At 40.4% G+C, this 15,392-nt stretch overlaps 1 protein-coding gene across 1 annotated transcript in view; it reads left to right on the forward strand.

The window, feature by feature from the left end:
- Positions 1-15,392, forward strand: part of slit3 (slit homolog 3 (Drosophila)) — a 305,681-nt gene that overhangs the window by 35,541 nt on the left and 254,748 nt on the right. The window contains exon 4 of the mRNA XM_059345733.1: positions 906-977. Coding sequence (XP_059201716.1) covers positions 906-977 — 72 coding nt within the window. The remainder of the gene's footprint in view (positions 1-905; positions 978-15,392) is intronic.

The raw sequence follows: 15,392 nt of genomic DNA on the forward strand, positions 1-15,392 counted from the left end.
TTTGTTTTCTTCAACTTGTATAACTTAAATAATTTACTGTTATCCATCTGGCTTTTGATGAAATCCTACTCATGGGTGTCAGTAAACACAAAGTCGTATTGTCAGTGTGTTTATTCTTATATCCTGTTGGTATAACAACTAGCTAATGACTTTAATCACAAGACCATTTGGCTCTTTTGATTGGCCATTGCTGTTCAGTCTAATAGCCTATTCAAGAATTAAATGGTCTTTAATTTGTACTGGTAATGGTCCATTTGACCCAAATATAAATGTTTTATCACTTTTTTTTGTAAGTGTGCAGCCTTTTTTGTTTTACTATGATTTGGGAATTTTTTATATGTTGGCTACACGCACCTGACACAATTTATTGAAGAGCGCAAAACCTCTTACCTATAACAAATTTTATTAGAGGATATATGTATGGTCATGACCATATATCTACAATAAGTTAATATTGTATCATGACAGGTCTACCTAAACACTGCAATGCTACTTTATAAGAAAGAGTGCATCTTTCAACTTGGTCCAGATGACTGGAAGCGACAGAAACCAAAAAATGTTCCTCATCTCACTCCGGGGTCAAAGCACATACAGGGATGATAGTGATAACTGGCCTTTGAGAGCTTACAGCACGATAACCTGGAACTGACACACACACACACACACACACACACACAGAGTGCAGAATGATAACCTGCAGGTCATGATCACAGGAAACAACACAGACTTTCCCATGAGTTTCACCTTTGAACCTCGAACCTGCTGACATTCATGGGGATCCAGTTGCCTGGTGGTTCACTGAGCACAAATTCATGAATCGGAGTGATTTATGAGTGTGTCTTTTAACCCTTTTCTCTATTTATTTGACTGTACTAAACTATATTTCCTTTCTTTTTTTCCCCCAGTCGCCTGAACAGAAACAAACTCCAGTTCCTCCCAGAGCTTCTCTTCCAGTCCAACCCCAAACTAGGACGACTGTGAGTACACCTTTCTTGTTTTTCCACCTCTCCATCTGACTTTCCTCCAATCTCCCATCTCTCTCTATCTCCCTCCCTCCGTCACTCTCTGCTCCTTTTTGTCTTCTTTTGATGTGTTACGTGATCCATTTGAAAACACGACCGTGGTGCAATGTCAGAACTTTTATCCGGGGTTGAGGGTTCAAGTCCCGCACCAGGTGACACAGTGCCGCTCTGTGCTCCTGTAGAGAGGTGAAAAAGAGTGTGTGCATGTGTGTGTGCGCACAATTTTAAGAGGTGAAAGTGTGCCTGGAGCGAATGTTTTGGTTGGACCTGTAAGGAATTTTTATTCGGGAATATGGAGTTTTCCCAGAGCATTCAGAGTGTAGGAGCAGGTCATACTGATGCAGAGAAGCCTCCCACTTGCCCTCCTTCTCTCCCTTTTTCATCTCACATTCCCAGACATACTCTCGTTCTCTCTTTCTCTCTGTTTGTGTGATTCAGTCCCACTGGTGCACCCACCCTGTCTCCTTTTCATCCCCTGTGCTCCCTCTGTCTGCACTCCTTCTTTCCACTCAGGTTTTCTATTTGTCTTATCCTCAGAGAGTCTCCGTCAGCTTAGGTTGAAGGTTGAAACACCTTCTAAACTTTATGGCTGTTTATATTGGGCTGGCTTCAAGTAGACCCAGTGTGTGTGTGTGTGTGTGTGTGTGCGCACATGCTTGCTTTACATGTCTGCAGTCATTTTTCTTGAGTTTATATATCACACATGTGCAAATCTGTGCATACATGCCCCATATTAATATACTGTATCTGCATATTAGTGTGTGTGTGTGTGTGTGTGTGTGTGTGATGGGAGGTGTTGGGATAGGGAATACCAGCGTTGGGACATTAAACTTCTCACTTCTCTCATTCTCTTTTATAATGTTTCCATGAGGTGGAACGCCTTGGAAGCTACTGTACTGTAACTTTTTCTTTGTCAAACAAATAATATTCTTCTGTGAACGGTCTTTATTGAAGGTTTTTAGCTGTTTAAGGAGATCAAAAAGCAAATTAGACCAATAAGAATTAAAGGAATACTTCTGTAAAAAGCTTTTGAGTATCAATATTATTATATAATATATATGTCTTTACCCTTGAAATGTGCATCGGAAAAGTTTATTGCTTACTTCTTCATCGAAAATGGCATTTGTAGTTAGCCGAGGTTGACAACAGTGTAACCAGAAGAAGAAGAGTCACTTGTGTTAATGTATTAGAATCCAAAGAAATGTTTTAAATGTCTTCTATATCATAATTTGCTTGTATGCCGTTGATCCGCATGTTCAGTGTGGTCCCAACAGTAATAGTTTTGCCACAACGTAACTACATACTCTATTCAGGTGTTGCATCATCGTTGGAAGTAACAGATTTAGTGTCAGAAGTTTATGGAGACATTTTTTTCGACACTGTTTTGCCACAAACCTTGACCCTTTATAAAGGAGCAAGTTAAAAACTTTCACAGCCAGTTGTCAAGCCTGCAGGCAGACTATATGTTAATTAAAAACATATTCCTTAATTTGACAGCTCTTTGAAGACATTCAGTCAAAAGCTACTTCACAGTATGTTTAACTAGGATAACTTTTTCTTTTAAATGAACCATGAAATCTACAGTACATCACCTCTTCTGACCCAGTTTATCTTCTCAAACATTAACACAGGTCTCATTTACAGTGTTAGGTCAGCACTGTCCAATCAGAACTGGTATGTTGAAGTTTTTAAGTTTTTTCATAATCTGAATAATGAAATGCAGTTTTGTGGGTTCAGACAAGTCTCCTATATCCTTGATGGATATAACTCTAAAAAGTGCACCGTTTTTCTTCTATTATGAAAAGTGGATATATTGTTCTGTAATACACAGTTCTCTTTGGACCAATACAGTATGCTCTTTAGACTTGCAATCCAGTGAAAGAACATAATAATAGTGAATTTCAAAACATTGCTGTTGTCGCAGCTGAACTTTTATTTTGAAAGAGTAAGAGAACAAAACAACAAACCCAGTAATAATAATGGAGGTTTATGATTATGACAATAAATTGTGTTTTCTGCAGTGCTTTCTCAATCTGATCTCTTGTGTTGGCAGAAAAGCCGCAGAGAGATGAAATCTTCTCTGCGGGGTGCCAACTGTGAAACCTCTATTTAAAACCCCGAACAGACGATCGTGTGTTTCATATATCTGTGGTGATGCGTGATGTATTGCTGAAGACAGCAGAGTAGACTGTCAGGGCTGAAAGCAAATTGTCATTTACGTCAACTGTGGCTTCAAGGATCACACACAGTCAAACCCCCTCATGTGAACTTCAGGGACACACAGTCATGAATACAAACACACATACTCCATCATTCTCTCTGTGTTTACCTCTTATTTCCAAACTGTTTCTCTTGTTCTTCATGAGTGACAGTCTTATTTCCTCCACCGCCTGGATCACTATTCTATAAAACCTGTAATTGGTCTCGATAGCTCTTATTTATCGCCGGTCGAATATGGATCCCTATAGAGCTCTTGACTCAGTACGAGAGTGGAAAGGGTGAACGTGTTCCAAACTTAACATTATAAATCTCATGTTCTTTATATCCCTACTTTGCCATCAGCACAATCTAAATTACAGTGTCTGGAGTTTCCTCCTGCTCTTTATTTTTTTCTTCTTTCCACTTTTCTCATCTTTCTCATCCGTTTCTTTTTATTCCATCCATCCACGCTGTGTTTTTCTGCGACTTAAGGAAGTGGCAGTAATGTAAATAGCCAGGTATAGATGGGAGAGCGTGTGAGAGGGAGAGACAGAAGAGGAAATGCAGAAAAAGTTAGAGGGACGGAGATGGAGAGTGAATAACAACAGGAGGGTAAGAAGGAGGAGACAGGGAGGTTTGCTGGTGGGTTTCTGGTTTGGGTTCGTAACCTTCCTCTCTGTCAGCCTCGGTTAGATATTAAATGATGGCAGTGTGATAGGAATTACCTCTTAACCCTCCTATTAAAGCCCTGTGGTCTGAGGTTTGGAGACGGGAGGGGAGGGAAGGAGCTGGACTAGCATTAAGGGGAAATAGACATGGGTTGGAGGTTTAGCTCTCGAGGAGGGTGGGAGGTAAGGGTAAGAGGTATCAGGCTGGATAATAGTTTTCACCAGAGTCTTGGATCCCGCCGAGCTGAACGAAGCGTATGATTCGAAGCTAGCATCGAAGAGGGTTGGCTTCGCGTCTTATTGGAAAATGTTCTAATTGAGCAGTGAGTGCCTGACAAAGACAGATGAACGATTGGTATTGGGGCGGTCATGTGCAGGAGGGAGATTGATGGTTGAAAGGATGCTAGTAGAGGATGAAGGGAGCGAGTAGATGGATAGAGGGATTGGAGCCCCAGTGACCCCACTAGGTGCTCGGTAGGGGGGAGAGAAAACAAAGATAGGGATGGCGAGATAGATGGATCGTGGACTGGAGTCTGTGGGTTTCAGTGTGTGCAGTCTGTGGTCGTTTCCCCCCACAGTTTGCAGAGACTGTGGTGTCTCAGCACATGCATCCAGACACACACAAGATGAAGCTCTGAGTAGAATACATTTACTAGAAAGGCAATGAACTTCTGGTTTGAAAAGCAACAATCATGATGGCTCGGATGGAAAAATGCACGCAAGTGGGTTAGAAGCCTTATGCACCAATGCACATCACATTGTATCAGCGAGGTTTACTTTGCTAAGTGACTCGATGGCTGTCGGTCTCCTGTCTAATAACACCGACCCAGACTGAGCCTCATCCTGTTACCTTCACTTTCTGCTCTGCTAGTTTGTGCATGTTTTTATGTGTGCACGTCCGTGAAAGTGTGTGAGTGTATGTTGCGTGCAGTCTGTGCATGTGCACCAGCGCTGGTTTACTGCCAGTGATACTCATGAAGCAGCATCATTCTCCCCCATTAAAACAGTTCAGGTTACAGTTGATTGGTTTGCATGAGAGGAGAAGGGTTCAGTGAAGAAGAAAAATGAGAGTAACGCTGGACTCGAGAGATATTTCCCCTTATCCTTCACCACCAGGGCCTCAGAAGCTGAGTATTACATAATGCAGGAGGTGATTTTTGACAGCGTTTCAACTTTAATGGACACTGAAATAAAAGCACTGTCTGGCTGTAAAGATGCAGAACTTTTGTGTATTTTATATCATGTTATTGCAAACAAGAATGCAGATTTATAACAGGCAATTCATGCTTTTACAGTATGTTGAACTCTGTTTTAAAAAAAATTTAAAAAGACAATTCAATACAATTTTTGTCTCTCACTTTCAAATGAAAAGTTGAATTCATAAGCAACTAAAAGGGGACTTGCAAAGTAAACAAAAATGAAACTAATGTGTTCATCGTCACCATGATTCAGATCCAAACCAAAATTCATTGGGTTCTTTCTTAGCCCATGTGTCACCGTTACTCCAAGTTTCATGAAAATCGGACCAGAAGTTCTTCTGTTATCCTGCTGACAAACAGACAAACAAACAAATAAACTGAACCGACCAACATAACGTCCTTTTTGGAGATAATAAAACACACCCTGCTCAATTAGATACTGTCAGAGGTTTTGATGTTGCAGCCTTGGCCACTAGCCGAGGGTGGCTTATATTAGCTAATATAAGCAAACTGGACATTACTGACTCAGTTATCTGACTTTATGGCTCTTTCTATTTTACATTTAAAAAATGTTTTAAAATTCATATTTATTGTGAATTAGCAAATGCAACATTTACAAAAAATATGTTCAAAAAACTATCAAACTAACCTGTTACCTAATAATCTTTCCATCAGATTATGACCTAGAGTAGAAAAGCCTGCAAACTTGTGTGTTTTTTTTAGTTTTCAGCTTCTTCCTATTCTTTAACACTGCTGTGCTCATGCGATGTCCCAATTGCAGCCACATAAAATACAACACAGCAGGCAGACCACCAGCCTAAAAGGTTTTTTTTTTGCAGGCTTAATGGACAGAGAAGTGAGTTCCTGTCCAGGGGGATGCTGGTGAAGGATTTTATCCAATCAAAGTGTCCTTGAGAATGATGGTTAATCACTATATGTTCACTCACGATGGTCAAGTCTGGATAATAGTGTTAGATAAATTCCAAAAAGTGTAGCTAAAGGCATGTAAAAAAGAAAAGAAAAGGGAGAGCTGTGGGGAAGTGAAACTGGATGAAACAGGAGTAAAAGAGCAATGGTCGGCAAGAGTCAAACAAATCAGGACCTGGAAGGTTGCCAGTCTAAACCCCCATATTGATAAGTGGACGGTAATGAGACATGCTCTTCGGCACCATTAGGTTACCCTTGAGCAAGGCACTTAACCTCCAAACACTTGAGTGGAGCTCCCAGATGTGAAAGTGTGGACCCTCCTCAGTTACTGTAAACACAAGTTTGCTGCTGAAGTCAGGGGGAAAAGAAGCTGGATGGAGAAAGAGGAATGAGGGAGGGAGGGACGGCTGCAGGGAGCGGGGGGTCATTTGAGATGTCTTTTCCTCCTAATTAAGTTAATGGAGAAAGACGAGGAGGTTGCCTTTAATCTTGGCTAATTGTCCATTTAGAGGCGACTGCCATAGTTTACCTGCTGGAATGTTACGGTTAGTGTTACAGGAAGTGGGTGTACTCTGAGCGTGCGGTGATTGGCTGTGACAGACGGGGCCTCGGCGCCGATTGGTTGGAATGGTCTGGAAGGGTGAGGGGTGAGGATAAACTGTCTGAACTCATGTGTGTGTCTCATCTTTTTCATCATGGGCTGGTTCACTCATTTACTTTCCCTCCTTTTTTTCTTCTCTCTTTATATGTGCCTTTTTCTGTTAAACACAAACAGAGCAAACGGACTGTTGTTTGTGTTGCTGTCAGGAATTGTAAGATTGTTTTCATGTCACTAGGCTCCGGGCCCCTTGTTTGGTTTTCACGCCACTGGCGGCTGGCGAGAAACAAATAAGTCTAAAGCACACACACACACAGACACAGAAGCACACACAAGTAGATCTCTCTCTCTCACGCCACCTCTCCTGCTAATTTAACAGCACAGGTTGGATACAGAAATGTGACTCTGTGTGTGTGGGTCAGTGTGTGTGTGTGTTGGTGCATGGCAGACTTTGTACTAAACCACACACCCACGACAGAACTTCCTAATAATTAAACATGACTCAGACGTACAAACCATGGTATGCAGCTGCACCACAAGGCTTGTAGGACCTGACATGCAGCTGCACCACAGGGTCCATGCACAGCGCTATCCTGTGTGTGTGTGTGTTTAGTTTATTAATCTTACTTACATTCAATCGTTAAATCTTACTCAGCGTAATTGCTTTCTAAAATGAAGGGAAAGCATGCCAGTGGGTTGAAATGGCAGTCGGTGTTCTGGCATTAAAAGCTGCACCAGGAGGCCCAAAGGCCCCAGGATGGAGCTGCGCCACAGGGCCCACACTGTGATTCCCTGGTATTCAGGCAAGGGAAGACTTTTACAGAGGGAACCTGACCAGAGCTGCTCTAAAAAAAGGCTGCTCTTAGCGGCTTGTGTGTGTGTGTGTGTGTGTGTGTTTCCCACAGCCCAGACGGCAGTGCGATTTTGTCCCAAGACATATTTAGATAAATACACACTGCAGAGATACCGAAAACCGAGAGAGAGAGAGAGAGAGAGAGAGAGAGAGAGAGAGAGAGAGAGAGAGAGAGAGAGAGAGGCAGACTGAGAGAGAGAACAAGAAAGAGGGAGAAAGCAAATGATATTGACATAATTTGAGAGATTTGGAAAAGCCGGGAGAAGTTTCATTCAAAAAGTTTCATACATTCCTTCATGCTCTCCTTAAAATATGGTCTAACATCAGATAATTTGATACTCGCTGCCTTTATATACACTTAATTAAAAGGGTTACTGCATTTGTTGTAACCTGATTTCTACAAAATGATCCAGGTCAGAAACATTGTTTCTGTAATGAGACTGGAGGATTAAAGAAACCTGATTTCCCAGTAAGATTCCTCATGTTAAAAAAGTCAATTTCCTGGCCATTTATGCACAAAACTGTAATTTGTAATTTGTAATTGGCCTTTTGCACGTATTCACATGCAGCACAAACCCTTCAGATGGGGAATTATTACTGTGAAGGCAGTTCAGACACACACAGCACTACTTATGTGTGCCTTATTGTTGAAATGGCTTTATGCTGACATTTGGATGGCCACAATGGCTCCTTTAGGTCTCTGACTTCTTTCTTCACAAACATTGTTCTTTTACATTTGAATAAAACCATTTCTATACATTGAACAACGTGCTGTTAAATTGACCTCCTTTTATATTTGAATGCTGTTAATGTTTAGTTTTGTATGTCCACATTTGTATGTCGCACAAGTGTTTGTGTGTATATTCAACCTCACACGCACTCATTCTTAAAAACTGCAAAGTTTGTGAATAAGAATACGTAGTTAATTTTGGCTCTCCTGCTGTGAAATCACTCAACAGGCCAACAGTTACTGAGTTTGTGAGTGTGTAGGTCTCGTGTGTGAATAAAACAAGCCAAAGTGTTTTTGAGCAGAGTGAATCCACCAACCATGCACGCTTAAAGTCTTAAAGTTCACGGCAGCAACACCTTTCCCTTTCAGCTGCCTACTTTAGCAGCTAGCTAGCTAGCGCTGCAGGGCCAGAACCTATGAAATGTTCGTGGGAGGCTGGGGGCCTTTAGATTTTTTTTTTCATGGCAAAGAATTTTTATGTGCTTACACTGAAATAGCACAGAGGCTGCATGTGGTAGTAATTTAACCTCGCAAATAAAGGTGAGTTGGATGGGGAAGTAGCCACGGAGCTGCTATTACAGTTAAAACTCCCCTTGACCTGTTTACTTTAACGGGTGGTAGAGATGAATGTACTGCATATGCATGTGTGTGTGTCTTTGTGTGCCTATGTTCATGATTATAATTGAGATTGCATGTCTCAGTGTGTGCAATTAGGATATATATGAATATGGATATACAGCATGTGTGTATTATGCATGCTCTTCTACGTGTATACATAGTTTAGTAATTTGTGTCTGCTTGCGTCTGCATGTTTGCTTCTATGTTTGTATACGTTGTGCATTTGTTTGTACATGTCTACTTATATTCATGTCTCTGGCTTTGCTTGTATGTGCGTCTGTTTCTACATATATTTAAGAGAGGGCCAAACTTGACACGGGGCCAGATGCACTCACACAGTGTTTGTTTAATCACAATTTAGGTTTACATGAGAACGCTAATCGAAAACAGACTTGGCTCCCTGGAAAGCTAGAGGAGGAGGAGGAGGAGGAAGAGGAGGAGGAGAAAGAGAGGGATGGAGATGAGAAGTGAGGGAATAGGAGGAGATGGATTGGGAGGCACAGGGGAAATGGGAGAATGAGAGCAGGAGGAGAGGAGAGAAAACAAGCCTGGGTGACAGGTGAGGACAGGAAAAGGAGGGAGAGGAAAAGACGGAATAAAATGAAAAATGGGCGATGAGAGGAGGCTGGAGGAGAAAAAAGTGTTGTAGATACTCTCCCTGAGTAGGAGCTTTAGGAGAATAGAAGCCTTTGTTGATTGTTGACCTTTTTTTCCTTCTTACAGATCGGACTAATGATCTGGCTCTGATTTGAGATGCTTTATTCTCCCTAAAGGATGTTTTAAAAAAACCTGGCAACCGGCATCGCTCCTGCTTGTGTGTGTGTTTTTTGTGTGTATGTGTTGACAGGCTGGGTTTCAGTAGTAAAAGCACAATGGAGTCGTATACGCACTCCACTCCATCACTGACAAACGTGAAACCACTAAACAAATATAATGTCCCCCATAATTACATTCATGTGTATAAGATGACAGAAAAGTCAGATTCTCTCCTCAACAAAAGCTTTCACTTTTATGTCTGTTGTACGTTTTATAGTGAAACTCCAGACTGCTTGTTTCATACCATTTTTTCATAGTTTCCTTGGCAGCACTGTGAATGGGGAGAAAGACTTGTAATAGAAAAGGGTCAAACTGAAAGTCAGTGATGATCACTGCAGAGGAAAGACAAAATGCAACCAGTCAGTGTTGCTATGATATTCCCTGGATGCCATTTTCCCCCTATATTGACCATATTATTATTAAATGGATGATTCTTTATATTTAATCATAAGTGTCATGATGTCAGCTAGTGTTTTAAATATATCAGTTTGATGTAATTTCATGCTGTAAGAACGTCTCATGTTCAAAGTGGAAGCTATCTGATATCTAAATAAATCTCTGAAAGTGTTGAAGCAGCTGAAACCTGACCTACAGACTAACTGCTGCTGCAGAGTTATGGTGATGTCATCTGCTGGTCTTCAGTCTCCTCCTGAATTCTGAAACAAAGTTTCCAGGTTATTTACTGTAAGGTGACATGTGGGCCCACAACCAGTATAAATCGAAGCTCCGGCTCAGTGTGGGGTCAAAAAAGTGCTGAAACCTCTCTCTGTCTGTATGCGTGTGTCTGCAACAAGTTACATATTTTACAGGACTCCCACACGGCCTCATGGTGTTTTTAATGCTGCACTGTACACATGGGGAAGTCCTGGGAATCTACAAACTTGACATGTTCATCCATGCATCAAATTCAGAATGATTGTATACATTTACAGAAAATACAAGTTTATCAGTTTAATATTTTGTCTTTGTACTGGATTTGCAAATAATCACATTCTGTTTTTATTTTATTTTTTCAACATGGTTGTTAAATAGCCCACTATCCTCAGGATTTACATATATACTAGACAATTATGTACCCTACAGTTTACGTTTAGTGCAAAGCCTTTCGTGTCACTGCAGATGGTAATGTGCCTTTCATATGGCAAAGTGTAAAGTAACATTGTGGTGGACTTAATGCAGATGACCAGAGATTTTAACCTCTTCTGTAACCTAAAGAAAAGCACAAAAATGTTTACATTGATAAAATCATTAAAAACTTGAGTGAGTATAATTCTTGGATTTTCTAGAGTAATCTAGAATGTAATACTGATGTTTTAATCCAGGGATAGGGCTGACAGAAAACACTTTTTGGGCGAAACAATCATCCTTTTACATTAACTGTCATAATGGTCATAAGGCTGTTAAATTTGTAATCAGTTGATTATGCAAGATTGAATTTTGGCCATACTACAGAAATGTAAATTTTAGCTGTGTAGAGGTAATTAAAATGTTGTTTTTGTTTTTTTATTTGATTTTAAGAAATCACCTGATAAGGACTTAAAGTTGAAGTTAATTTCTAGCTTCAAGCTCATCACCTTTTGTCTTTGAATTTAAACAGCATTAGTCTCTTGGTTGTCAGAAGTGACCTGCACATGTCCTGGAAACTTTGAGTGAAGTGCAGTATGTGTGCAACGTGGATCACCAATAAACAAATCACACACATGAAACACTTGTTGCATTATGTGATAACGTTTTTTTTAGGGTTTGGTAGATGAAAGTCAATGTGCTCATGTGTGAGCAGCTTTGTGGGAGGTCGCCTTAGCTACTGCATTCATTGTTGCCCATTATTATGGCTACCGACTACATGGGTAGAACTGGCTAATGTCACACACACATACACACACACACACACACACTTGTTCAGACACATGTTGGTGTCTCGAAAGTCATATTTTCTGTGTTTGGCCGACGGGTGAACATATGCGTGTCAGAAGTTAGACTTGTGATTTATGCTGTTTAAGTAAAGTCTGATTGTTACAAATGAACTCAAACTGTTATTATTGCTGTGGTGCAAACAGAGTCACACACACTTGCACCGGCACATGGACACTGTCTGTATCTAAGTGTCACACACACGCACGCACACACTAACAGAAACACTACAGATATACACATCGGCCCACGCGCTGTGGAGAGACACAAACAAACATGAAGCAGTTCTGTCGCTCTTTCCGTCTCTCCTCATCTGTCTCGCTGTCATGCAAACACATACATGCAGAGGACGGCCTCTCACATGTGGTGCAACTGTTTCTCAACTGATCTAAGAGTTAAAAAACTAGTAGCAGTAATATTTCCCTCAGTCCTTTTCCATATATGCCTCTTGTTTAGACACTAAGAGTACGCAGTGCAGCCTTTATAAACATGCTTTTAACTTATGCATCACAAGTTGGATTAAGCGCTGTGCTGCTGTCGACACAGAATTAGAGCTGTGCATGCTCTGTGTAGCTAGCAGCTAACTTTCTGTACAGAGTTGTGTACACAAGATCGAGTTTTGATGTGTGCACGGAGGAGTGAATGTTCACAGATGGGTTTGTTGGAGAGACAAGAATAAGAACAGGCTGAGTGAATCAATACACTGCACAGCTTGATTGCAGCATGGTGTTGTTCTCTCAGATTGATAAAAAGTAAAATAAAAACGGGTAAAATGTGACATCAAATATACCTGGGCAGCCGTCAGGATACCTGGGAGGCCTGCTCAAATGAAGTCTATGTGTGTAAATTCAAATCAAATTTGAATCATTCTAAAATAAATGTAAAAAATCTAAATGCTGTTAAACCAAGAATTGTGACATCCTTACATTGTATACAGGAATGAACGAATGCATGAATTAATGAAAGCAACATCCATATTTGCTCCTCACATATTTGCTCTTTTTAACATACATGGCCATAAAGTTGAAATCATTTTGTTTTCAGACACAATCCTCTGTTAATTGTGGTTTCATTTTCATTGTGATATGTTTGGAAGAGATTGATTAATAACATTTCGAGAAGATATACACTTTATCTGTCAATAATAAATCACATTGTCACAAACATTTCATGAAAAGAGGTAAAATATATTTTATTCCCACCATGGGCAACCATCTATTGACATATCATACCTGTGTGCATACATGTGTCGAAACAAAACTCAACATGGTCTACGCTGTCAAAATGTTGTACAGATGCTGGCGCCAAGAGTGGAAACTGAGTTAGGTAAGAAAGCTTTTAGTTACGCCCCTTTATCATGGAACAATTTGCAAAAGGACTTGAAACTGTCTGAGCTGATTACAATCAATGAATTCAAATCGATTCGAAAGGACAAAGAAACCTCTTCCCTTGGTCAGTGTGACTGCTCCTTATAAGTCGCTACTGAGGCTCCTTCAGTGTTGTTGTGATGGCTGTATTTGTATTTAATTGTTCATGATAACTGTGTTTAAATTGCGGTTTCAGAAGCATTAACTCCTAAATTGTTTTCTTCTCCTCTGTGACGATTGGTTAAAATAATGGCGTTAGAGTTCCACAAGGTTCCGTTCTCGGATCTCTTCTGTTTAACGTGTACATGCACAAATGATAGAATATCTATTAATATCAACGTCTAACCATAAATATGCAGATGACACACATATTTACAAAATTATGTCACCAGGTGACTATTGTCCCGTACAAGAGCAATTAATATTATTTAAAAATGATGTATATATCTGGAAAAAAATAAAAAAGTGGGTGTGCTCAAACTCTCAGGTGTCTCTCAGGGCTTAAGATGGTTTTATTCTACTTTAGCCTTAAAAAAATATTTTCCATTTTGTTTTGCTCTTTGAAATCCCATTTAAACATGTCTTTTTATATTGCCTTGTGATTCCTCAATGTCTCTAAAGTACTTTGAATTGCCTTCCCTTTAGCTCCTGTCCTCAATAATTTGAACAGATTACAGATTCTATTTAGGATAAAATCATAGTCAGATATTCACTAAAATACAAAACATTATGGAAATAAATTCTTGCTCAACTGCAGTGTCATGCAGCAAAAAGCATCGTGTGACTAAATTACAGTTATTCTGTTTGTCATTATGTTACTATGGTGTATCATGCTGGCTATAAAGAACTAACTAACTCTGGAAACTGGAAGCTTTTACATCATCCACGTACTGCTGCATGAGTCAAGAGCAGAAATAGCTAAAATAAGCTTCTACATGCAACATTTTAACATCCCTAAATCATATTCATATTGAGGCTGAAACATTAGAATAAACACTGTAAACAAAAAAGCTCACCACCAAGAAGATTGGCAGCTTCAACCCGGTCTCTAAACTGATTCAACATTGTGTGCCACCTTGTCGATTTGGCTGGTAATCTGCTGGATTCCTTAACAGTAAAAAAAAAAAACTATAGAGGGGGTGCAGCTGCTCTTCCAACACAAATGGAGCTAAAGTTTCTGATGGCAATGGAAGAACATTTGATAACTCACTTCCAAAATTGTTATTCCATTAAGAGAAAACCTTAGAGAAAGAACAGCCAGAGATCCTCTTTGTGGATCTGAGGAGTGGGGTTAATGGGAAATGTGGTCTTTATTTTAGAAATATATCCTCAAACAATACCACAGACGCAGGACAGAGGCCACGAATCATCTGGACTTCCATAGTAACAAAGCTATAGTGCAGTAAATGTGACAGTTAGGCCCACATTATATTGATATTTACGGTACACATACTGCTTCTTTCTTCTCCAGCTGTTGGTTCGTGGCCTTCTCCAACTTGAGTTGCTACCATATTCTTCCACTTCTTCTCCTTCATGGACAGTTCTTTTTTTGTCGGCCTCTAACTGTTGGACTTTGACTTCCCAGATCTGCTGTATCTCAGCCGGTTTGTCTCTGTATATGTCCTCCAGTTCTTTTTTCTCAACCTCCAACCGACTGACTCTCCTCTCCAGCGCTTCTTTCTTGTTCAGCGCCTTTTTGAATTTCGTGCTCAGAATTCTGTGGGGGGACTTCAAAAGGAATTCCTCCTCTTTTTCGGCCAGTCCTTCCAGAGCTTGTGGATAGCAGTGTCATTTTTCTGCCAAGGTCTGTCGTTCTTGAGGAGTTTGGTCTCTGTTTTCTCCAGCAGGATTCCGGTCTCTGTGATCTTCTGACGGAGTCCCTCGTTTTCCTCGCTGAGGTCCAGGATCTCAGCGTCCTTGTGACGGATCTTGTCCTCCAACTGGGTCACCTTCTTCTGGACTAGTTGTTTCTCTTTTTCGTATTTTGCAACCGCAATGTCACATTCCTGGATGCTCCCTCTTCTTCTGCTCCTGCTGGAGACTCTTTTTGAGCTGGGACATTTCTGCCTCTAGCTTTGAGATTACCTCAGAGGTGTTTTTTTGCGGGGACCAGGGTGCTCCCTTTTCTTTAGGGATCATCTGTCACCGTCCTCCAGGATGCATATCTAAAGAGCATCTTCACCGTCGTCTCGACGAGGTGCTGAGTGGCCCTGAGGACCGCCAACTGTGCGACTTCTGTCCATTTCTGCAATAGACTTTAGCTTTGTGGAGAAGACTTGAGTTTGTCTGTACTAGACTTTAGTTGTCTTTAAAAGACTTGTATAGTCAGCAGTAGATGCAGTCTTGTCTGTAAAACACTTGAGTTTTGCGTAGAGAAAGGTATATGTAAACATGACTTGAACCTCTGTGTTTTATTATTATTATTATTTTTGTATTTTATTTACTCATTTTTATTATTGTTATTATTATTATTATTATTATTTT

Source organism: Centropristis striata, chromosome 12 (genome assembly GCF_030273125.1).
Source record: "Centropristis striata isolate RG_2023a ecotype Rhode Island chromosome 12, C.striata_1.0, whole genome shotgun sequence".
Lineage (NCBI taxonomy): Eukaryota > Metazoa > Chordata > Actinopteri > Perciformes > Serranidae > Centropristis > Centropristis striata.